General features: G+C 39.7%; 1 protein-coding gene across 1 annotated transcript in view; it reads left to right on the top strand.

The window, feature by feature from the left end:
* Positions 1-3,837: 3,837 nt before the first annotated feature.
* Positions 3,838-25,551, top strand: part of SHOC1 (shortage in chiasmata 1) — a 62,211-nt gene continuing 40,497 nt past the window's right edge. The window contains exons 1-8 of the mRNA XM_068423910.1: positions 3,838-3,882; positions 7,746-7,875; positions 8,453-8,534; positions 13,379-13,569; positions 16,199-16,361; positions 19,215-19,317; positions 20,022-20,178; positions 21,081-21,188. Coding sequence (XP_068280011.1) covers positions 3,838-3,882; positions 7,746-7,875; positions 8,453-8,534; positions 13,379-13,569; positions 16,199-16,361; positions 19,215-19,317; positions 20,022-20,178; positions 21,081-21,188 — 979 coding nt within the window. The remainder of the gene's footprint in view (positions 3,883-7,745; positions 7,876-8,452; positions 8,535-13,378; positions 13,570-16,198; positions 16,362-19,214; positions 19,318-20,021; positions 20,179-21,080; positions 21,189-25,551) is intronic.

The raw sequence follows: 25,551 nt of genomic DNA, 5'->3' as shown, positions 1-25,551 counted from the left end.
ATTTAGGCAGCCAATTAAAAGCAAAAAAAAAAAAAAAAAAAAAAGCCTTTTTCCCAAAGTTGACAGCTATTTGTAGAAACTGACATTTCATGTGCTTGCTGGGCATATGAAGCGGAAGCATTTCTGGGTATTAAATTCTGGCCTCGTCCTATTTCTGTTTCCAAGGTAACAGACAGCAGGTTAGCGTAAGTTTTAGATACAATCACTTTAAAAACTAACCTTATCGCTTTCTTCAGCTTCCTCTCCCATACAAGCTGCTACCAGTGGACAGAAGACAAAATTTAGTCAATTGCATTTACTGCTTTACAAATATTTTCAGCTCTGCTTTGAAGATCATGTTAAGTTTTCCTATGTGTTCCTGCTGAGAAGTTTTCTTTCATGTAGAGATTAGGGGCTATCCGCTTCTGATCCCTCAGCAGTGTTGCTTGTAAAGGAAAGGCTGCAGTGTTTATGAGTAACGCAGCACTCCCGGTCACTTTCAAGGGACTTCCCGCGGACTGCCCTGCGGCAGCTCCGAGTACACAGCCCTTTCCCTGAAGCAACACGGCGGACTCGGGCCCCTCAGACGCCAGGGTCGGCGCTCACAGTTAAGAGGAAGGCGGTGCCTTCATCCTCGGCACCCTCGCAGCTCCGCTGCGGGGTCTGAGGGCCGCGAGAGCGCACACGGCGAGCGGGGCGGCGGGGGCTGAGGGCAGACAGAACCCACACGCCGAGCGGGCCGGCGGGGGTTGAGGGCAGACAGAGCGCACACGGCGAGCGGGGCGGCGGGGGCTGAGGGCAGACAGAGCGCACACGGCGAGCGGGGCGGCGGGAAGGGGCGCAGCCAATCAGAGGCGCGAGTTCCGCTTCCCGCTCGGCGGAGCGCGGGGCGGTGGCGGCGGAGGTGCGGTCGCCCTGAGGTAATGGCGGTCGAGCCCGCGGGTGGGGGTGCGGTGCCTCACTCCGGGTTGGTTTATGTCTTCACTGCTCTCCGTTTCCATCGTACATCGCCGCTTAGATACTGCCGGTTCTTCACCGAGTTTGAAAGCTGCGAATTTAAAAACATTTGATGCTGGCAGAAATACCTCATACTGCGTATTTCACGTACTGAAAGTGGTGTTCGCTAGAGTTCTTGGGGAATGAAACAGGGTCGTGTTCCTCTGCAGTTTATTGTTTATCCTCTGGGATCCCCAACATAAAAAGGACATGGAGCTGTTGGACCGAGTGCAGAGGAGGGCCACGAAGATGATTAGAGGGCTGGAGCATCTCTCCTGTGAAGACAGGCTGACAGAGTTGGGGCTCTTCAGCCTGGAGAAGAGAAGGCTCCGGGGAGACCTTCTAGCAGCCTTCCAGTACCTGTAGGGGGCCTGCAGGAAAGCAGGAAAGGGGCTTTTTACAAGGGCATGGAGTGACAGGACGAGAGGGAATGGTTTTAAACTGTAAGAGGGGAGATTTAGATTAGATATTAGGAAGAAATTCTTTACCGTGAGGGTGGTGAGACCCTGGCCCAGGTTGCCCAGAGCAGCTGTGGCTGCCCCCTCCCTGGCAGTGTTAAAGGCCAGGTTGGATGGGGCTATGAGCAACCTGGTCTAGTGGAAAGGTGTACCTGCCTGTGGCAGGGGGTTTGGGACCAGATGATCTTGAAGGTCTCTTCCAACCCAAACCAGTCTATGATACTATGATTCTATGATTCTATGATCCTGAAAAAACTTAAAAGATTTTAAGTATGCTTGCATTTCCTTGTATCCTCACAGGCTGGTATTTCAAAGTCCCACTCTTCCTGTTTTGAATTGAAAACTTGAAACATACCTTTATTGAGATGGTTTTGATGTTTACTGAGTAAGTGACACACCCTTAAGAAACTAGTAGTACTTTAAGTGTCTACTAAGCAGTTCACTACTATTAGCTGTATTAATTCACAATTATATCACTGGGAGTAATTGTTGCAATTCTGTTGCTTAGTATTTGTGTGAATGCATCGTTATGTTGCTGTAAAGAAATCTTAATAAGTGATACACATCAATACTATTAAATTGCAGTTCTGTTCCCTGTCCTCCTGCACTTAGTATTAAGGTATAAATCTATCCCTTCTTACAAACGCATGCCTTCTTGCTCCAACCTCCCACACCAAGTCTGTTGGATGTAGACCTGATGGAGAGTCCAACAGGTTGTACAAAGGGTTTTCCTTCGTATCCCCAGTGTTTTTAGGCCTCTGGTTGGGTTCACCACTGTCTCTAACCATCAGAAGGTTCCCCTCTGCTTTGTTCTCCATCTGGTTCTATACCTTATTCCCTCTTTCTTTTCTTCCCTGAACCCATCTTTTTACCTCCCCTGCACTTCTTTTTCTCTGTCCAAACTCTTCTCAAGTAAGCAATGAGCCCTTAATTACTTTTTCCTTATTGGTCCCAACTCTCATACATCCATACCCAAATTTGGTATTTCCAATGCTGTTACCTAGGCAGTTTTAGCCTAATACCATGTCACTGAGGCAGCTTTCTGTCACCAGTTTTCTTACGGCCCTACAATTCACATTGGTTATGTTTCACTTACATCGTACACTTTTGGATAGAATTATCTTTCTTTAGCCTTGACTCTCCTACCTACTTTTACTTAAGAGCAAGTATTCTCTTACCTTATGCATACCTGAGCAACAATATATTCTGTTTTGCGCTTACACCATACCTCTGTCCCTGTATAGTTTTCATCTCACTCCTGGTTCCCATCAGAATCATAGAATGGTTTGGGTTGGAAGGGACCTCAAAGATCATCTAGTTTCAACCCCCCTGCCATAGGCAGGGACACCTTTCCACCAGACCAGGTTGCTCAAAGCCCCATCCAACCTGGCCTTAAACATTGCCAGGGAGGGGGCATCCACAGCTGCTCCAGGCAACCTGTGCCAGTGTCTCACCACCCTTGCAGTGAAGAATTTCTTCCTAATATCTAATCTAAATCTCCCCTCTTTCAGTTTAAAACCATTCCCCCTCGTCCTGTCACTACATGCTCTTGTAAAAAGCCCCTTTCCTGCTTTCCTGCAGGCCCCCTACAGGTACTGGAAGGCTGCTAGAAGGTCTCCCCGGAGCCTTCTCTTCTCCAGGCTGAAGAGCCCCAACTCTGTCAGCCTGTCTTCATAGGAGAGGTGCTCTAGCCCTCTAATGGTCTTCGTGGCCTCCTCTGCACTCACTCCAACAGCTCCATGTCCTTCTTATGCTGGGGGCCCCAGAGCTGGACGCAGTACTCCAGGTGGGGTCTCACAAAACATCGACTAAATTAGAGACCTGGTGTTCCAGCAGGACCTCTTGCTCATGAGTAGCCTATAGAATCATCTTTTCCCTTGTAAAACTGAAGGAGAGAAAAAAAGTCCCCTTGTAAATACTTGGGGCAGTGAAAAGTTAATAGTATAGATAGCTGAGCTACTGTCTTTAAAAGCTGATTTGTAATCCATAAAAATTAATTGAATCAGTTCATTTCTCAAAATTATTGCTTAGGGGAGGTAATTGGTGTTGCTTACATTCACTTAATGCTTTGAAAGGTTTTCTGTGAAACAAACAGCAAGAGACATAGCTAAAAAAAAAAAAACCCGAAAGCTCTGTTCCTTTGGATAAAAATCTAGTGTACAACGTCTGTAGTTAGTTTGTTACGTCCTTCCAAAGGAAGAATACTGAATGCCTTGGGTAGCCGCCTTTTATAGGAAATTCAGTCCAAAGTGCATGTGCTAGGAGAAGTCAGGAAGTTATTCTTGTCTGAACCTTAATTTCAACCTTCTCTTTTAACATTTTTGCTTTCTATAGGAAGTTTTTGACTAATCCATATTCTGTATATCTTCTAGACAAGTGAAGTGTTGAAACATCACAAAACAAGATGTTTGCAGCTTTAAAGTATCACTCAACAGACTATTTATATGAGGTATAATTTTATTATTTCTCTTAATATTCTGAAAGAAATATGGCAGTAACTGAAGATTGAACGCACATGAAAAAAGGATATAGACAGCTACTTTCACAGGAATTCTGTTTCGGTGAGGTTGTTGTACTGTATTTGCTGGGATAATATAGTGAAGTGATTACAGGTTTTTTTAGTAAATTAAAATACAATTTTGCCAAAACTGAAGAGCATTCATTTTTTTAGTGTCTGTTGCACTTATAATTGTGTTTTGTAGCCAGTTTCCTGCTTACAGCTTTCTTTGGAGAGTGCACTGTGCCTACTAATGCATAAAATTCAATTAATTACCTTTTTGGAGACCGAATCTAATTTTCTAGCTACTTTAATATGTATTAGGATAGTGATACAAAATGCTGTATTCCCTGCTGATGGTAGGGAAGAGTTTTTATGATGTTTTAGATTAAATTCATGGAGAGGAGATGGTTTTTTCACATATACAATGAAAGTTTTGGCTTTATACATGTTGATCAGTTAAGACATAGAAACCTTATGAAGTCTTGTTTTCCTTCCTGTCTCCATCTGTGTGATGTTAGCAACTGCTTATCACTGAAGCACACTGCCTTACTTAATTGAGTTTATAATTTTCAAATTGAGTTTGTAATTTTCAAATTGAATTTTTACTTTTCAAATTGAGTTTTTTACATTTTTAAATAAAAGCTATGAGCCAAATAAAAACTTACCTGGCAGAGTGGTTCTTTGCCAAGAGGGGATATTTCTAGTGTGTGAGCAGAAGAATGAGGTAGCAAGGCATGATGCCTTCAAGAGTTCAGGGAGAGTACAAGTGCATACACAAGCCCTCCTGGCATGTAGCTGGAGAAATGCAGCCTGGGAAGTGGTCCAGCAGTAGTACTTGCAGGTAAACTGAGATCCACGTTATGAAACACATTGCCCACATCCCTTTCCTTAGAGTGCAGGAATTATTCCACATAGTACCTGTGTATGTGCCTAGTGTTTTCTTAGACTGTAGCAGCCAGAACTTCTTTTTCTGTTCTAACTCCAACAGTATGCAATCTGTCTTTCAATAGTTGTGTGAAAACCTTCTCACAGTAGTTCCATTCAGTTTGATCTTCAGATGTTTCTTTGTTATCTGTGAATAAAAAATAGGTGTGTTAGCAAACATGTTGTGGGCTGTTGTGCAAAAGAGAAGAATTACAATTCATGGCTTTTCTTGCCTGAATTTTGAGGAGTTGGGCGGTGCTAACAGCAGGACAAATGAAAAGTGGTAGAAGAGAAAAGTTTAGTGACCTGCTGAATGGCTGCGCTGGAAGAGAGTGTGAATGTTGCTCTGTAATACTACCAGAAGGGGTTAATGGATGTAATCACAAATTTAAAGGTATTACAGACCTGACTGTACAAGGGATATGCTGTGCTAAAACAGCAGCTTCTATTTCCACTCTTATGCCTAACTTCTGCCCTCCTGCTGGAAAGTACATGATAGTTAAATTGACTTTTCAGGCATCTGATGTATCAAATGCACTTGCCTGATGCTTCCAGTTCTTAGGAAATGCTGGAATTCAATGAGTGTATCAAACTGATACCTGCACAGATCTGGCTCAACTGGATGTGGAATCCTGCTCTTAATGTACCCTGTTTTGCATTTTATCAACCCCAGATACAGTATTTGCAGCTGTCTGGTATAAATGTATCTTTGAAGAAAGGTGCCTTTTCAGTCATTAAAGACAAGAGTTTGATTCCTCAAGCTACTGATTGTTGTAGGTGTGATTACAAAGTCATCTTATATGTTCAGCTTTCTCTTATGTTATGAACTGACAATATATGCAAGCTGTACTGAACTATAAAAATGCACATAGTATCTTTCAGTTAGAAGAGAAATTTGCAGAGACCTTTACATTTCCTTGAGAAATAGTGGTAAATATGCATTGATTAAATGCCATAGCCGTTAATAATGGCCTTGAAAAACACTTCTATATTTGAGAAAGGCAAGAAAGGCTATGTATTAGCAGACTTTGTGAAGTGAACTAATTCAGCTTAAACTGTACCCTTGGAAATTCATTTAAAATGTTCTGTAAAATGCACAATTTTCCTGGTTTAAAGCCATTATCTAAGCCCTAGGACGTATTTATTCCACTTCACAAACAGCAGTGATTGAAAACAATTTTAGCTATTAAGCTAAAGTTAGCCTCAATAAAACCACATACTGATGTTTAAGATTTCTTTCCGATCTCTGTCATATTATTTCTTGTATTTACTTGTTCAGTAGTTTCTACTTAAACTCCAGCAGGTCATTCTTCTGTAACCTCAGAGTACTTGGAAAAGCTTTTACGTCACAATCCTTACAGCTTGTTTTAACAAAGAGAAAGGTTATCATCAGCTCTTTCTGTTCCTGTGATCTCTACCAGGAACTTCACTAGCTGTACTTTATTTTGTGATAAATGCAGCTGTTTTAGCAGTAACTTCAATATGGATTACTTAAACTGATGTATGGCCAGTAACATATAGAAGTCCTAGGTCCAGTTGCCTGTAGTTGTCTGTTTCTGCCTTCTTTGTTCAGAATTTGTAAAGAAGATCACTGGGGAAACATCATGCTTTAACTTAGGCAAGAGGGAATGCATTGGATCAGTATGGTGTTTATCAATTTTTTGTAAGAGCCTTCTAAAGAAAAGATGCTATGGTGGCAGTAGTTTTTGCCTTTTTGTTAAAATTAATTGCTGTTTACAGAATTGTAACTACCCCACAAAGGATTAAACTGAAATGGAAAAAGAATCTGTAATGGTGACCTGTCACAGAAGTGACAGTGTTTGTTTACATTGCTTCCCATGTCTTTTTTATTTTTCTTTTTTTTTTTTTAATTTTCTCTCGGCCTATCCAGGAAGGTTTGAAAAGTGCACCAGCAGCACTGTTGTTCTGGTAGCAATCCAAGTCAGTGAACTATTTCTAGTTTGTCACCTGAGATGTCTAACAGTACAAGCCATAACTGGCTTGACAGCATATGCTGAAATAGATGGACATTTCTTCTAGGACCTGAAGCAACAGCTGAAGTCAGGCAATGGGCTGAGAACTAGAGAGAAGTTTCTAGTCTCATTCATTATATTCTCCCATGTTTCTATAGCTAGCTGCCTTTTCCAATATGCCTTTCACACCCAGAATTTTTGAGGACAACTTCTTTCAAAGCTATAAACTTGTTAAATCCAAACCCCTGTGTAAGAATCATTTTTCTCTGCTTCCTAAACTCGCTGTTTATTCTGTGGTTCTATGCTATTTATACAGTACTGCATGTGGGCTTTTGTGACAAAAGAACTGTTGGATAGTTTATTGAAGGTCATCTTCAGTGAAGAGCTACTGAAGTTGCCATGTTGACTATTTCATTCTAGAATTCAGTTGATTGATTACTACCATGCTCCCCTGTTGATTTTACTGAAGATAAAAGGATTTATATAGGGCTTTTTAAGCTCATAATGGCACATGAAAGCTGAGAGGCTTTAGAATCTTATAGGCACTTAAAACAGCAATAGTAGGAATGATTTTAAATTGTTTCTGGTCATCTTATACACATGTGTCAGTTCAGGAGACCAACGCCAGTGTTAAGATAAGCACTTGTAATTGCACATGCTAAGTTTAGGTAAGTGTAGCTAAGCATATAAGCAGTTTTGCATGTGCAGAAGTGTAGATTAGAAGTTAAATATTGGGTCAGGTAAATGTTAATATCTTCTCTTAGTTTGGACTGTGTCAGTTTTACAAAAAAATAAAGTTTAAAATATTGTGCTCTAGTTAAAAACACTTGAAAACTGTGAGACTGTTTGAAGAGGTACAAAAAGAAAAAGAATGGAACTGTCTCATAATTTTATCACATGCCTTTTTTTGTGCAGAGCATGGCAAGGCAGAAGTTTTCCATCTGGAGATTATCACTTTGCTTTCCTCCCTGTTTACATCAAGATGAAAAGTATCATCTCACTGGACTTTTTGCTGATGATAAGTATAGGAAACCATGGACTAGAAGTAGGTTGTATAGTCCTTATATTTTAGCTTGGATTTAGTGTGGATTAAAGGAAAAGCTTGTGTTTGTGCATAATATAATACGTCTGGTAAAAAAAAAAATATTTCCAGAAGTAGCAGTATGTCAATTCATATAGCTCTTGAAGGTAGAACATGTTCATTGCCTAAGTACAAACAAATGGGCTATGGATATCTATTTGTGTATGGCACCTTAAATGAAGGTGATACTTGATTAGTTTGTAGAGATCTCCGGAAAACTTTCTATCTGGACATGTGGTTATAGAAGAAAAGCAATGATCAGAGATAAGTAAAATACTAAATCTAATTAGTTGGGAGAGGTTTGAAAGATGATGCTGAGGTTTTGAGATGTGGAAAAAAATGGGGATTTCCAAGCATAGAGGTAAACATATATATAAAAAGTATTTGCAGCTTTCTGGTGTATTTGCATTTACTTTTGCTAATGGAAACTAAAAGCATTGTTTCTTCTGTATGTCCTGTGTAAAGTTTTGTTAGCCTCTGCAGTGGTTTGATCAATGCATAAAAATTAATTTTAATATTTCCGATTCTCTTTTTGTCTCAGTTACTTCAACACAGAACATGATGGCCATTTCGGTATTGGATCAGTGGAAGAAAAGTTTATCTGTGGAGGATTTCCTGGAAAAGTCAGTAACCTTAAGTTAAAAACATATATGATTCCTTTGATATCATTCATGTACTTTGTGAATCGTAAGGTAATGATGATAACAGAATATGGAAATGTTTTCTGACAGAAGCAAGTGTACAGTGCTCTGGAGCTGTACACTGTAGCAGTCAGCTTAAAGATGGCTTTTTCACTAAAAGTAGTATTGTGTTTATATGGAGTTCTCTGCTTCTTTATCTCATTTTTGTAATGTTTCTGTAATCTGTTTATGACATTGGAGAAAGTCTCTGAAATCTGCGCATGAATGTGAAAATAAACCACGAGGACATTTTTCCCGCCCCCCTCTCCCTCGCAACTGTAGATACAGCTGTTTGGAGAAGGTTATTTGAAAAGGTGTAAAAGGCAGCTACAAAAATTCAAATTTGCATAATAGCAATTGAAGATAGCTGTATTTATTTTAAAATTATGTATAAAGTCAAAATGTATCAGATGAACTCTGAAACAGAATTCATTTCTAAAACAGGTTTGCAACAGTCTTTACAGCATACATAAGACATGAAAGAAAATTATGGTCCTGCAAACCCAGTAAATTGTGTGTATTCTCAAACAACAGTGTGAAAGAAATAAGAGGAATTACATTTTTGGTTTTACAGGCCTGTCTAAAATCTATGTTATCTTCAAATCTGAATTAAAAAATGGTTGTGAAAAAGACTCGTGGTTGGAGAATTAAGTAATCATGTACAGAAAATGCCAGCACCAGACTTGCCAGTACCTTACAGTGGCAGTCTTCTGTGATTTCACTATGATCCAGTCTTTAATTGCATTGCTACATACTATTTTTTTGGCATAACCCTCTGCTCATTCATGGTACAGAAATGATCATGCTCATAGAGTGGATCAGTGCAGTGCAATGAATGATGTGGCTGGCTGTGAAATTCTGCCTCAATTGTAGCAATGGAGAGGTGCTTTTCGTGTAGAAGTGGTACTGCATGAAAAGGAAGTGCATAGCTCTTCAAAGACATGGTTACGGCAGGAGAAGAAAACTAGAATAAAAACCACATAATGGGAGGTTTTAGAAAAAAAAAATCTTTACCCTTAATTTAAAAGGATAGTTAACTCTCCTGGTGTTCTTCAGTATAATTCTTCGATCATTAGTTAATAACCATTATAGACTTTGGAGAGGTTATGTTTTCCTAGTATTATGTAATTCATAGAGCTTGGTTAAGGAAGTCAAATGCTGCGTGGGGAACTGATTCTGCTTTTGGCTTTGTGAAAGCTCCTGTGTGATTTTGGGCAAGTCATTTGAAGCAAAAACTCTGCAGATATCTGCTGAATGTGCTCCTCTTATTTTCTGGCAGACCTAAAGAAGATGAGTGCTCATAACTGAAGTTGATTGGAGAGTACTAGTGCTTTAACATGGAAAAATGCCAAATACTTCGAAAGACTAGGAGTTCAATGTCTTAGATTGGCACACAGCATGAGTGTGTGCCAATCTTGTTTTTTTTTAGGGAATGTAGATTATATATTACCAATTTTATGGGAATCTTGTGAATGCTAATGAGTTCCTTTTCTGTTTTTCTCAGAATGCTATTAGAAATATCCAAGATAGTGTATTTGATTTCAACTTGGCTTTTGTTAAATGGCCTACAGCCATATGCTTAATAGAGAAGATAACAGCATTGGACAATTTTTATTACTCAAGTCAACTAGAAGATTTGAAAAAAAGAATTGTCTATGATCACAGCTTTCCAAACAAAGCACCCAGTAGTGCATAACATAGTGTCAGTTTTTAAACAGAGTCAAAGTCCAGTGAAAAGTTTTCTAACGTTTCAGTGACTTCCTTTGTAACTTTCAGTATGATTTTGATAGGGATTTTAAATACAACTTCCTTTTTTTTTTTGAAAAAGAAAAGAAAAGCAACAAATAACTGGAAAATGTTCTCGGCTTTGGTCCTTTGGATCCATAGTTATAGTCTTTTTCTTCTGAACACAATAGCGAGATAGATATTTTATAATGCTTAGTAGGAGAATTGAGTGGGTTTCCTTGTGATGCTTGCATTCTTCTCTTGGGGCGATTGGAAATGCACTCTACAGGCTAACAGCCATTCTTCTCTTGTCATTTCATGTCTCTCTAGGATTCAGATAACTAACAGATGTTGAAGTGGCTAACTTTTAGCTCTATAGTCCCTCCTTTGCATCTTGTCCTCGGGCTTGCAGTACTAAGTGGAGAAAGGTCTGAGTACTTCTAAAAGTTTGGACCTGAAGCCCTAACTCTCCCCTAACATTTGAGTTATAAAGGGTGCACATTATGTGAAAGTTAGGGTGATTTTAACTGCTGAACACAAAAAATGGAAAATTAAAAAATTTAAATAAAGAAAAGAACAGTTTTGCATAGATACAGAAATTTTATTATGCTATAGAAATAGCAAAGTCAAAGTTTAAAAAAATGTACTAACTTGTTTAGGTTGCTGAAGCCAACCTGGAAATGATATTTTGGTGACTTGCGTTAGAATAGCTTAACTGGTGTTGGACTACACAACCTCCAGAGATGCCTTCCAGCCTCAACCATTTTGTGATTCTGTGATCCTGTGAACTGGAAGCATTTGATTATATTTTAAAGTTTTAGTTCAATCCAGCATCTATCAATGTAACCAGTACACCACTGCATTTTTAAAGAACACTATATAGATTTTGAGATTTTATGACCAAAAAAAGTAATTACAAAATTAATTGCATCTGAAATGATTCTGCCTTATAATAAGCTTGAACTGTACGTTTAGATTAATGCCGAAAGCTGCACTGGAGAACAATTGAAATTACATTCTGCATCTTCAGAAAGAAATAAGACTATTATAGGTAATATAATCACTTTTCACCTTCAGAGAGTGATAAATGTTATGAGGATGCTACAGAATCCATGCAAAGACATGTCTAGACTAATAACAGTAACAGAAAAAGAAATTCCCGAAGAAGTAGTTATAAAGACACAATGTGGTTTAGATATCAACAGTGAGCAATTCAGGAACCAGTTAGATGCCATCTCAAGGGATATTAAATGCCAAGAAAGAAGAAGTTTTATTAGACCAAACATTATTTACTTTTACCTGTTGTTTTAGCACTTGTTAGTTATAATACCTAGATAAATCTCAGGAAATCAGTGCATTTGTTAGATTCCAGTTACAGAAAATTTGAGATTCTTTCACTTAATGTATTTTAAAATGAAGTGGGCTGAGTCTGTGTACCGGTGAAAAATGGAGTGAGATTAGGAAATAAGGAGCAAAGAGTTAAACTTGAGAGGAAAGGATGTGTTTGTGAGAGAGGACACCTGGCAGGAAAGGAGATAAGGAAGTGAGTCTATAATTCCTAGAAGCTGCCAAATGATTTAATTGGATAAACCCCCTTACTAGCATTAGTACATGCACTTAATTGCCATGTTTATTTTGATGATGGGACTCAACTGTCTATATTTCAAAAATACTGCTGAAAGTTTTACTTCGTATTATAAAGATCTAATTGAAGCTAAATATGTTAATTCTAATGTAGTATATTCTGTGTTCAAAACCCTGTACAAGCATAGCTATATGACTTGAACATATGTTTCCATACTTAATCTGTAATTTAAAATATTTCCTGTTTTCCAGAACAGCCTTACTAAGGGCTTGACTCTGGAAAAGTCTGGCCCATGTAGTCTCAAATCAGCAACTCACTTAGGCATGATCTACCTATAAAACTATACGGAAACCCATTGATTTCAGTGAAGTTGGCCCCTGTGTAACTTGGCAGAGTTTTCTAAGATTCGTGGATTTTCAAAGGCTTATGCCATGTTGAAGTTTGGACATTAATTGTTATCAATACTGCCTAGTTATTGCTTGTGAACTATACTACTTGTAGCTTCAAAATTAACTTTTGAGCTGTACTTTCTTGTAAAATAATTGATTTTTTTTTAAGTCATGTAGTAGAGATACCTCACTATTGCTGCCTAAACATGAAGGTCTATATCGAAATTCAGAGGTACACTCATATACTGATTCAGTTTGTGAGATTTACCTCCAGATGGCTATCAAATGGCAAGATTGTGTAATGCAAAGTAGTAAAAAATTAATAAATCAATAGGATGCACAGTTGAGAAATCAGTTGTCTCAAATTAGAATATTAATTTCAATAAGTATATATGAGCAGAAAATTTGGGTTCTTCAGAAATGTCAGTACTCATCAGTCAAAGTCAATTTATTGTTCCAGTCAATTTACATGGATAACATAACATTAACACGACCATATTTTAATTAACAATTACAAATTTTTTGTCCAGATGCATAATTAGCTCAGGACTATGATTATTTTTTTTTCTATAGTCAAACGGTTTTCCTATCTATTTGGCAAGCAAGTTTTTTTCCTGACAAATAATAGTAGTACTGAGAGTACTGTGAAAAGTGACAGGAAAATGAAGTGGTTTTGTTTCTTCATTTATCCTTTCTTTTCCCCATTGCAGTTACTGCTGTACTTGAAGTTTCTACATGATTTTTGAAACATGACTATACATTTAACCCAGCAGCAGATTTTTGTCATAAATGTTATGACATCAATAGGTTTGATGCTTTTTTCCAGCCATTATCCTTTTGTTTAATTTAGTTCTGGGGGTAAACTTAAAAGGCTTTTTCTTGGGGAAGAATTAAACATATGATTTGATCGTGGATCTAGTAAACAATGATAACAATTCTGTAATTTCCAATCTTCTTCAGTGAATATGGTGATTATCAAAGTTCTTACAGTATCTTTTTGAGTGCCGTTGATTCACTGAGGAGTCAGGGAAGTTATGATAGTGTTTTTACAAAAGCTTAAGTATCAGGGGTTTTTTTCTGCTTTTTAGGAAACCTGTCTCTTCTGTAGAGTTCCATATTAGTAATGAATTAATGGAAGTTATTCCAAGTTCAAATCCCTGCTCTCAGACTGACATAGAAGGACCTTTTTTACTTATGAAGAATGTTTTTGAGGAGCAATCCACCCAAGACAAATATTTGAAGACTGACTATGCCACTGAATTTAAAGAACAATGGCAAGGTAAAGTATTTAATTCACTGTTTTCTAACTTCCCATTGAATCAGCTTGTTAACTTCCATAATTTTTTGCGCATGACCCATAGATATTGAAGAGATCATTTGGGTGATCACAGCCTTTGCAGTTGTAGAAGTTATAACCATTTAAGAAAGATTTGTTCCCTGGAGAAGCAGGGGTTGTTCAAGGTAGATGCAAGCCAAAAGAAGTTTCAGGCTGATGAAACATATGGCAGAGGGTGACAAAATGTATCACAATAAGTAGATCTTACCACACATTGATCAAAATGCTAATGATCCTTTGTACCTCAATAAAATCATATCTTTGTGGCATATTCTTTTACTGTTTCAAGGAGGAAAAGAAGTGAGCAGTTTCTGATTTGTTCAAACTGGGTAGTTTTACTATATGTTTTCTGAAATTTTATGATTAGTAGTGCCCTAGCAGATATAATGAATTCTGATCACGGAAAGCAAAATGTTGAGAAAGTGTTTGATTCTAATGTATTATGATTTATTATTCTGAACTATATCAGGTTTATTTTTTCAATACAGTTTTTTTTTTGCCCATCAGTCAATTATATTACTCCAGAAAAGAAAAGCCATGTCATAATTTACTAAGAGCTTTTTTCCACAGTCACACAGAGGAGGCAGGTGGTTCTTGATACAATATTGTACAAGAGAACATTTACTAGGAACCTATATAGTATCAACAATGCAAGTGTATTACAGTTAATAATTGACAGACAGTAATCTTAATTCATCTGATTAAGTAATTACCTGATTTTTTTTTCAAAATTAGGTGGCATATGGCAGAAGGTTTCTATAATTAATAAAGCTCGCTATATTGTGTGCTTAGAAAGAGAATAAAAATAATTCAGATGCTTTCTCCTGTCTGAGCTATTACTTTCATAGGAACAATCAAGAGAGCTAAATTTCCATAGACAGGAGTCTCTGAAAGAAAAAAAAAAGTATAAATTTCATAAAACAGTTTATATTTTTTGAAGTTACAGATTATTATTTAACAAACATAAATAAGCAAGCTAAAGAGACTAGATTTTTTTATGGGAGAACATTAAAGTACTCACTGTTCTGGTGACTGTTTATTGAATTAGCAGATCAATAATTATATTTCAATGTAACCGATGTGTCACTGCCAACCCTTTTTCTGTTTGTGTTAAAGAAGGAAATATTAGCAAAAGTCTTTTGACTTTTGAGGGAAGTATTAATTCTACCATTTTTAAAAACTGCCAACTGTATTCTGGGCTGCATCAAAAGCAGTGTGGCCAGCAGGCTGAGGGAGGTGGTTCTGCCCCTTTACTCTGCTCTCATGAGACCCCACCTGGAGTACTGCGTCCAGCTCTGGGGCCCCCAACATAAGAAGGACATGGAGCTGTTGGAGTGAGTCCAGAGGAGGGCCACGAAGATGATTAGAGGGCTGGAGCACCTCTCCTATGAAGACAGGCTGAGAGAGTTGGGGCTCTTTAGCCTGGAGAAGAGAAGGCTTCAGGGAGACCTTCTAACAGCCTTCCAGTACCTGAAGGGGCTACAGGAAAGCTGGAGAGGGGCTTTTTACAAGGGCAAGTAGTGACAGGATGAGGGGGAATGGTTTTAAACTGAAAGAGGGGAGATTTAGATTAGATATTAGGAAGAAATTCTTTCCTGTGAGGGTGGTGAGACACTGGCACAGGTTGCCCAGAGCAGCTGTGGCTGCCCCCTCCCTGGCAGTGTTCAAGGCCAGGTTGGATGGGGCTTTGAACAACCTGGTCTAGTGGAAGGTGTCCCTACCCATGGCAGGGGGGTTGGAACTAGATGATCTTTAAGGTCCTTTCCAACCCAAACCAGTCTGTGATTCTATGATTTCCAGCCACTAGGAAGGAAAGGAGCGTTATTACAGACAGGGAGTCACTCTGGGAGTGAAAGGGGGATGTGGGAATGAGGAGGTCTCCATGTTGGTAAGAAATAAGGAAGACCAACAAAAAACTCCCTTTTCTCTTCTATTATGTTATGTATGTATAATATGTATGTGTGTATATATATGTGTGTATTATATTGCAAATATAAAGGATTGCATCAGAGTTGTGATTACTGCATCAGTTCTGTCTCACGGAGACACAGAACTTAATTTCAAAAGAAATTAAGATCCATAATATCATCTTTCTTGAAATTATAATAATTTGTAATCTGTATTTTCTGTCTGCTCATTTTGTAAATAAATTTTTTGTTGCTTTAGAATTAGAGAATTAGCATTTAGGTTTAGATGTGTATGGAGAGACTGCCTCATTTCTGCGTTAAAAATTGCACTGAACTAAGTTTCTCAGCCAAAACCTACCTCAAAAGTTCCTTTATCATGCTTTACATTGCAAACAAGGGAATGAAAAGAAAGTACCTTTTCTTTTTAACAGGTGTTATATAAGACAAAAGAAGAAGAAAAAGAAAGCTAAAGATGTGAACCCTTGGAAGTCTGCACTTTGTTGCATTTCAAGCTTAAAAATCCTAAAATATTTGAAGTAAAAAAGTAGTTATTGTTTTGCTGACATTTATAGCATTCCAACAGTTACTCAACAATTCTCTTTGTTCCAGTAATTCTTATTATGTTTATACTGTTTGTTAATGTCTTTTTTCTTATTTTTCTTCAGATTTATTTATGGAAGAGGAACTTGTTTTTATTGATAATCTTGAAAATTTTCGTAAAAAACTGCCCACTTCATCTGTACTTCTGAGCAGACTAAAGTTTTTTTTAGTGAAAGATCCCCTTTTAGATTCTGAAGGACAGAATTTAACGGAAGAGAACATTTTCAGGTATATCTACAAATTGTTGTATACCATTAAACAAAAATAATATTCTGTGTGTAATGCCATTAACATTTTAATATCTTCTGTCATATGTTACATTTTAACTAGTTTATATTTGCATCAGGTAAACTTCAGCTTTTATTCTTACTTATGAAAAAATTAGTAGGGTTAAATTTATATGCATTATTTAAGAAAACTGGATAAATGAAATTATGTCATTTTTACATTCTGTAAGTGTGAAATGTGCTTAGGATTTTAGTTTTAGAATACTGAGAAAAAGTCCATCTTTAAGGGACCTGGTCCTCCCTCAGACTGACTGATTTCCTATCAGTAAAATACCACTAAATTTAGTTGGGTCAGGGTTTTACACATGCTCCCATGTTGCTTCTTTCCTCTCAGTCATGCTGTCAGTAAATCCATGCTCTTACCCTGCTGAATTGTATTTCTTCAAGTTCAAATATTATCCCTATGTTTTTCTCACTTTCATATTGCTGGTTGATTGCATTTAATTGAATGATGTCTTATGTCAGGAATTTGAACAAACTGGTACATTAAAACAGGTATAAGTTATATTCAGAATGTGCCTAGTATTTTGTACATGTATTCATCTGTATACATACAGTCTGGCTAAATTTTGCGCTGATCTACTCCATGTCTGGATGACTTGTATAGCTTCCTTTGCACTTGATAGGGTTGCATGATTCACAAGCAAGGCAAAGCAGATTTTGACTGATTTAACTGTACCTATATAGTAACAGAACAGGGAGGAGTGGGGTTGTCTGCCTGTTTTTTTCAAACATGAGCCCTGATCTCACAGTGAGTCTTGGACATAAGACTGTGTGCACATGTGAGTACTGTAAATATCCAGTGAAGAGAACATGATCCAAATCTGCAATGACTTTCAAAAATACCAGTCACGGGAGAAAAAGATACTAGTGTGAACCTTTACAGAAATAGCTCTGACCTGCTGATCCGCAGTTTACTAGCGAAGCTACCAGCCTTCTCAAGGTGGGAGTCCAGATCACAGAATCACAGAATCACAGAATGTTAGGGATTGGAAGGGACCTCGAAAGATCATCTAGTCCAGTCCCCCTGCCGGAGCAGGACTGCCTAGACCATATCACACAGGAACGCGTCCAGGCGGGTTTTGAATGTCTCCAGAGAAGGAGACTCCACAACCTCTCTGGGCAGCCTGTTCCAGTGTTCAGTTACCCTCACCGTAAAGAAGTTTTTCCTCATATTTAAGTGGAACCTCCTGTGTTCCAGCTTGCACCCATTGCCCCTTGTCCTGTCAAGGGATGTCACTGAGAAGAGCCTGGCTCCATCCTCATGACACTTGCCCTTTCCATATTTATAAACATTAATGAGGTCACCCCTCAGTCTCCTCTTCTCCAAGCTAAAGAGACCCAGCTCCCTCAGCCTGTCCTCATAAGGGAGATGTTCCACCCCCTTAATCATCTTCGTGGCTCTGCACTGGACTCTCTCTAGCAGTTCCCTGTCCTTCTTGAAGTGAGGGGCCCAGAACGGGACACAATATTCCAGATGCAGCCTCACCAGGGCAGAGCAGAGGGGGAGGAGAACCTCTCTCGACCTGCTAACCACACCCCTTCTAATACACCCCAGGATGCCATTGGTCTTCTTGGCCACAAGGGCACACTGCTGGCTCATGGTCATCCTGTGTCCACTAGGACCCCCAGGTCCCTTTCCCCTACACTGCTCTCCAACAGGTCTGTCCCCAACTTGTACTGGTACATGGGGTTTTTCTTGCCCAGATGCAGGACTCTACACTTGCCCTTGTTATATTTCATTAAATTTCTCCCCGCCCAACTCTCCAGCCTGTCCAGGTCTCTCTGAATGGCTGCGCAGCCTTCCGGCGCGTCAGCCACTCCTCCCAGTTTTGTGTCAGCAGCGAACTTGCTGACAGCGCACTCTAATCCCTCATCCAAGTCATTAATGAATATATTGAATAGAACTGGTCCCAGTACCGACCCTTGAGGGACTCCACTAGACACAGATCTCCTAGTGGAGCACACAGGGAGGTGCATTTAGACAAAGAGATAGAGTGACTTCTGCTGAAGATAAAATTCGGTGAGCATCCCAAGGCTAGGCGTAAGTATTCCTGCAGGAAAATAGTGGTGTCAGGGATGGATGAGGAAGCTATCCACCTAAAAAGTCATTATAGATTTAGTGCCTGTAATGGCCACAAGGGGCAAGCCTGATGAAAGGTTTTCTTTCTACTTGCAAAATCTTCATCCCTGTTCTGCTTGTATCCTTGCTTTACAAGGCAGGTAGTAGCCTCACTCCTGAGTTTTACTTCTTGGCATTGTAAAAGTTTGTCAGTTAAACCAAGGAACAAACTTTTAGTTTTCATGTTAATAAGTAGTGAGCACACTCTGCCTGCTTTGGTGCTGAGTGATTCCTGAAAATAGAAATGAAAGGTGACAAAAGATAGATAATGTCAATGTTATAGATTACAGAAGTTTTATATATAGCAGAAAAACTTGACATTAGAAGAAAATTGTCTGCAGCTTTTGCAGAAAGCATTTTTACATGACAAGACTTACGTGTTGAGATGATGAACAATTTTAGTGTGTTTTTTTTTTGTGTAACTTTGTTAAGGCAGGTCCCAGTATTAAGTGGTTCTACTCTGCATATAATGTACTATTTCTTGAAGAAGAATTTCAGTTAATTACACAGAATGGTACAGCATCCCTTGGAATTGCTTTCTTAGAAAAGCATGGATTTAGAAAAAAATAACTTTGCCACATATAAGGCTATCAAAGCTACTGCCAAGACTTTCAGTCTTAGATATGAAGTAATACAAAGAAGTAACTTGCTTTATTTTATAATCTTTTAAAGGGAATGTTTGACTTTCCAAAATGAAATGGAAATGCAAGAGAGTAAAAAAGAATTGCAGGGGATTAAAGAGAACTTCTATACCATATCTGTAAAAGATGAAGAGGTATCATCATGTTGTTTCTTACTAATTATTATGTTAGTGATTGTTTTATGTTATGCATAAGTGTTTGTTCATCTGCAAGTTGTTTTGCTGAATTATTTTCATACTTGCCAAATATTTGTAGCCTTCATATTTACCAGATTAGAAAATACTGGTATTATTTGTGGTTTTAAAATTCTTGGATGCTGTTGCTGTGAATCTCCACTCTGATCAGCTGTTTCTCCTGGGACCTGATGTGTTGGCAGTTTTATGTAGGTACTGTTACACTAAGAGTAAAAATGAACCAGAACAGGAAGCCATGGCATGTGCATGGTAAAGGGAAAGTTCCAAGACATGTTCTGGGGTTTGAGGGACCAGCTTGGCTTCTTTCTTTAAAAAGAAGTCAAATCTATTTTTCGCTCCATTTTTCAAAATTCTAAAAAACAAGTTTTCAATGAAATAAATGAGGATTTTACTTGATTGGTAACTGTAAGTTCAGATCCACTCTTTATACTCCACTGACTCAATCTGAAGTACTGTAACACTATTTTTTTTCTCTGTATTGAGCAAAGCTTTGTGTATGCTGTGTAAATGTCATATGACTTCTTTCTTAAAAGCTCTTAGATTGCTTTAGAATTAAGCTGTTTCAAGGTTTTGAAAAAGCGTTGACTGTACAGTAACATCAAAGGAAATTTACTTACCATTCTGTTGTGATTAATATTTTTCAGTATTTCCTGTTGCCTGTTGAGTTAGAATTCTGCAAACCCAGCAATGGCAGATCAGATTCTGTTAAGATTCCATCACACTTGGAACTGAAAGAGTTGTTAAATTTAGCTCCAGAACGTATGGCTGATGGAGACATGTGCAAAGAGGTGATCAAAGAAGGTGAGGGTTGGTTTTCTTAAATGCTTGACCTGATTTTCCTTTCGTTTGCACAGATTTAACACAATCTAGCTCTTTTATATTCCGTTCACTTATGAATTACATCACAGCCTGTCAAATGAGAATTTCTCTGTATGAGACTACAAACTGTGCTATACCCAAAGTTCTGAGTATTAGAAATGTCTCATGAAGTAGCCAAGGGGAAGTAAACTATTTGCCATTTGGTTCAATCCATGATTGTGTTGTAATCTTGGAAAAAAATGTAACATGAGCCATGATTCATGATATCCAGCCTACCATGAATATAATAATTTAGTGCTATGGTTTCTTATCTGTAATTAATTTTACTTTCAGAGACGTCCTTAAGAGGATTGTGCAGTACATAAAAACAAAACTCTTTAAAGTCTGTATTTGACTAAGACAGTTTCATGTGCATTCCTCTGATACATTTAGTACATCACAACCTATATGTGCCGTGTTCCAAACTGAATGACCCAACCTCCACTGCAGAGATTTGAGAATTTGGTACATAGACATCAACCTATTATTCTTTTTTGTTCTGTTTTAGTCCTTTTTAGTAGCAAGAGAATCTATATGCACAAACTCCTGGTAAACTACATTTATGCTACCTACTTGTTCCAGAAATCACATTACTGTAGTCATAAGAACTTCAAATAGTTCAGATAATGGCTGTACAATATTGTATTTTTTTTCTGGCACCCCTAAGGAGCAAGACTGAGCACTGCTCTGATCAGCTACAGCATTTGGGGTTACTAAGCATAACTGTAATTTTTCATAGCAATATATTATGGAGAGTCAATAAAATGATTAAAAGAAAAAAATTGCTCTGACAGGAAAAAGGAATACATGGGTCATTTATGGCACCTTTTAAAATCTGTTTTCAGATCTCAAAGCAGAAATTACATACAAAATAGAAATTTCCAAGTACTGTCCCATAGGACAAGAGGTTTGCTCCAGTAATAGCAGAAGTATGTTGGAATTCTGTGATTCAGGTAGGAAGACGTACATAAATCAAGCACTGATATTTAAAATAAATTCTTCAAGTGATTGTCCCCATATTCTGTTCTTGGGAGTACATGCACCAGATAGACATAAGTTAAGAACACTTGCTTTGTGTAATCTCTTGTTTTGTACCTGCACTGTAAGCAGGTAGAAGTGCCATACTCCTTTCAAGAGTTTTAAAAGCTAAACACAACCAACTTCACAGTTCCTTCATGTCGATTATGGCTGCAAGTTGTGTCTGTATCTTTTGCACTTGATTAGCTTTTTAGATTTTTTCATGTAACAACTTACCTACCCAGAGAGGACAGAGGAAAGTTAAGGCAGATTGACTAAAATTGTGGAGTCAAAGAGGACAGTTTAAAGTTTGTTGAAGTCTAACGTAAATGCTTTCCAAAGAGGGTGATGGAGGACAATCCAGGGAGAAGTGCTGAGTTTATGACTTCTAAATGGTTCAAAACTCCTGTGCAGACATTTTGATTTGCAAATAGTTCAGTATTACTTTGTGATTGAGAAATTAAGTCACGTAGTCACCAGAACTGTTTTCCACAGAAATAAACTGAAAGCATTGAATATTTGCTAATGTGTATGTTGAATCCTGGCTTCTCCTACACTGGCATGAGGAAATCCTTTATACTTACCCACCTTTAATAGCTTGAAAACTCAGTCAGGCATGCTGGTTACAATGCATAGCAGTGCCAGACAGGTTTGATGTCTGACTGTTCAGACTAACTATCCAACCTCAGTTAAAATTTCTTCAGGTTCCAGGTGTAATCTCTCAAAATAATGGATATTCTTGCCAGCCCTACTGTTCTCACAGCTTAATGTTGGCTAGCTAAGAGAAGCAAAAAAATGGCTGTGCTGGTGACATTTTTCACCTTTAATTTCACACAGAAAAGCCTGTGCAAAGAGTGACATTTACAAATGGATATGATCTGGGCAGAATGGCAATACTTGAATAAACATGTACCTCTCATCCTAGTGTATATCCTGTCTTGGAAAAAGTCTATCCATTATTGCATTGGACAGTAGCAGTGTTATCTTCTAGTGCACGTTCACTTGATAGTTTTCCATTCAGCTGCTACTAAATTGAGGAAGATGGTGAGGATGACAAGGTTGAATGTTTATGGGTGAAGATCAGGGGGAAGGTTGGCAGGGCGGACATTACGGTGGGAGTCTGTTATAGACCACCCAACCAGGATGAGCAGGCGGACGAGGCGTTTTACAAGCGGCTGTCAGAAGCCGCCCGGTCGCCGGCCCTTGTACTCGTGGGTGACTTCAACTTGCCGGATGTCTGCTGGAAATACAACATGGCAGAGAGGAAGCAATCTAGGAGGTTCCTAGAATGTGTGGAGGACAACTTCCTCATGCAAGTGGTAAATGAACCCACTAGAGGAGGGGCCCTGCTTGACCTGTTGTTTGTGAACAGAGGACTAGTGGGAGATGTGAGGGTCGGTGGCCGTCTTGGGAGTAGCGACCATGAAATTGTAGAGTTTTCGATAGTGGGGGAAGTAAGGAGGGGCAAGAGCAGAACTTCTGCCTTAGATTTCCGACGGGCTGACTTTAGCCTGTTTAAGAGGCTGGTGGAACGAGTCCCTTGGGAATCGGTCCTGGAGGGCAAAGGAGTCCAGGAAGGCTGGACATGCTTCAAAAGGGAATTGCTAAATATTCAGGAGCAGGCTGTCCCGGTGTGTAGGAAGGCAAGCCGTCGGGGAAAAAGACCGGCCTGGTTAAACAGAGAACTTAGGCTAGAACTTAAGGAAAAAAAGAGAGCCTACTTGCTCTGGAAGAAGGGTCGGGTAACTTGGGAGGTCTATAGGGACGTCGCCAGGTCGTGTAGGGAGAAGATTAGAAGGGCCAAAGCTCAGTTAGAGCTCGATTTGGCTGCTACAGTCAAAGACAACAAAAAAAGCTTTTACAAATACATTAACAGCAAAAGGAGGGTCAAGGAGAGCCTCCACCACTTGCTGAATGAGGAGGGTAGTGTAGTGTCAGGGGATGAGGAAAAGGCAGAGGTGCTCCATGCCTTCTTTGCCTCGGTCTTTAATGTCAAGATCGGTTGTCCTCAGGAGACTCGGCCCCCAGAGCCTGAAGTTAGGGACGGGGGGCTGTGTGAACCTCCCATGATCCAGGAGGAGACAGTTAGTGAGCTGCTGTGCCAGTTGGACACCCACAAGGCTATGGGCCCGGGTGGGATTCACCCCAGAGTAATGAAGGAACTGGCAGATGAACTTGCCAAACCACTCTCGATTATCTACCGGCAGTCCTGGTTAACTGGAGAAGTTCCAGCTGACTGGAAATTAGCAAATGTAACGCCCATCTACAAGAAGGGCCGGAAGGACGATCCAGGGAACTATAGGCCTGTCAGCCTGACCTCGGTGCCAGGCAAGGTGATGGAACAGATCATCCTGAGTGCCATTGCACGGCACATGCAGGACAATCAGGGCATCGGGGCCAGCCAACATGGATTCATGAAAGGCAGGTCCTGCTCGACCAACCTGGTCTCCTATGACAAAGTGACCCGCTTAGTAGATGAGGGCAGGGCTGTGGATGTAGTCTATCTAGACTTCAGTAAGGCATTCGACACTGTCTCCCACAGCATCCTCCTAGACAAACTGACTGCCCGGGGCTTGGATGGGTGGACTCTTCAATGGGTTAAAAACTGGCTGGATGGTCGAGCCCAGAGAGTGGTGGTGAATGGGGCAAAGTCCAGCTGGCGGCCGGTCACTAGCGGTGTTCCCCCGGGCTCAGTTCTGGGGCCGGTGCTGTTCAATATCTTTATAGATGATCTAGACGTAGGGATTGAGTGCACCCTCAGCAAATTTGCAGATGACACCAAGCTGGGTGGCAGTGTCGATCTGCTGGAGGGTAGGAAGGCCCTTCAGAGGGATCTGGACAGGTTAGATAGATGGGCCGAGACCAACGGCATGAGGTTCAACAAGAACAAGTGCCGGGTCTTACACTTCAGCCACAACAACCCCATGCAGCTCTACAGGCTGGGGGAAGAGTGGGTAGAAAGCGGCCCGGTGGAAAGAGACCTGGCGGTGCTGATCGACAGCCGGCTAAACATGAGCCAGCAGTGTGCCCAGGTGGCCAAGAAGGCCAATGGCATCCTGGCCTCTATTAGGAATAGTGTAGCCAGCCGCTCTAGGGAAGTGATCGTCCCTCTGTACTCGGCACTGGTGAGGCCGCACCTTGAATCCTGTGTCCAGTTCTGGGCCCCGCACTTCAAGGAAGATGTTGAGGTGTTGGAGCGAGTCCAGAAGAGGGCGACCAAGCTGGTGAAGGGTCTGGAGGGTCTGACCTACGAGGAACGGCTGAGGGAGCTGGGGTTGTTTAGCCTGGAGAAGAGGAGGCTCAGAGGTGACCTTATTGCAGTCTACAACTACCTGAAGGGAGGTTGTAGTGGAGTGGGAACTGGAGTGGGAATTGGCCTCTTCTCCCGGGCAACTAGCGACAGGACAAGAGGACACAGCCTCAAGCTTCGCCAGGGGAGGTTCAGGTTGGACATCAGGAAGAATTTCTTTACAGAAAGGGTTATTAGACATTGGAATGGGCTGCCCAGGGAGGTGGTGGAGTCACCATCTCTGGATGTGTTTAAGAAAAGACTGGACATGGCACTTAGTGCCATGGTCTAGTTGACAGGGTGGCGTAGGGGCAGCGGTTGGACTCAATGATCCCTGAGGTCTCTTCCAACCTGGTTGATTCTGTGATTCTGTGATACTAAAATCCTTGAGAAATGTTGAGTTTTCTCCAGACAAAGACCCCTCTTCTTGTCTTAGTTTCAATATGAACTAAACTGGACTGATGGTTGTCCCCTTCAGGCTAATAGCATCCCACTCCTGCTATTGTATTGTAGTTGGCTTTTGGTGGGAGCAATCATATCAGCTCAAAGTGTCTGATGTAAAAGCTCTAGGCAAATCCACCATATGTTGTCCCACCAAGACAAAGTTAAACTTAGTTTCCGTCTGGAGATTATTGCCTAGCATAATTAACTGTAATCTGAGTCTAGTGAGCTATCTGACTGCTCTTTACTTCTAAAGTTTGTGATAAGCAGGAGGAGCTTAAGTGCAGTACATCTGAGCAGCTTGGGACCCTCTTCCTGTACTCAGTAATAACAAGTTGACTATGATCTTATCTAGGATATTGTCCATTCTACCAAAGTAGATGAGTAGTCAAACCGTCTTCAATTGTTTTTAAAAGAAAATGATGGCATTTATCTTTATTGCCAGTTTGCTGGCTTAGCTCTGCCATTGAATCAGGCAAGATTCAGTCATTGGGGCTCAATCAGCTTCCATGTGGGTCTTTTTATATATATATATAAAAAAAATATACTAAATATAGTATATACATATA

The sequence above is a fragment of the Nyctibius grandis genome, chromosome Z (genome assembly GCF_013368605.1).
Source record: "Nyctibius grandis isolate bNycGra1 chromosome Z, bNycGra1.pri, whole genome shotgun sequence".
Classification (NCBI taxonomy): Eukaryota; Metazoa; Chordata; class Aves; order Nyctibiiformes; family Nyctibiidae; genus Nyctibius; species Nyctibius grandis.
This window is presented reverse-complemented; position numbering and strand designations above follow the sequence as displayed.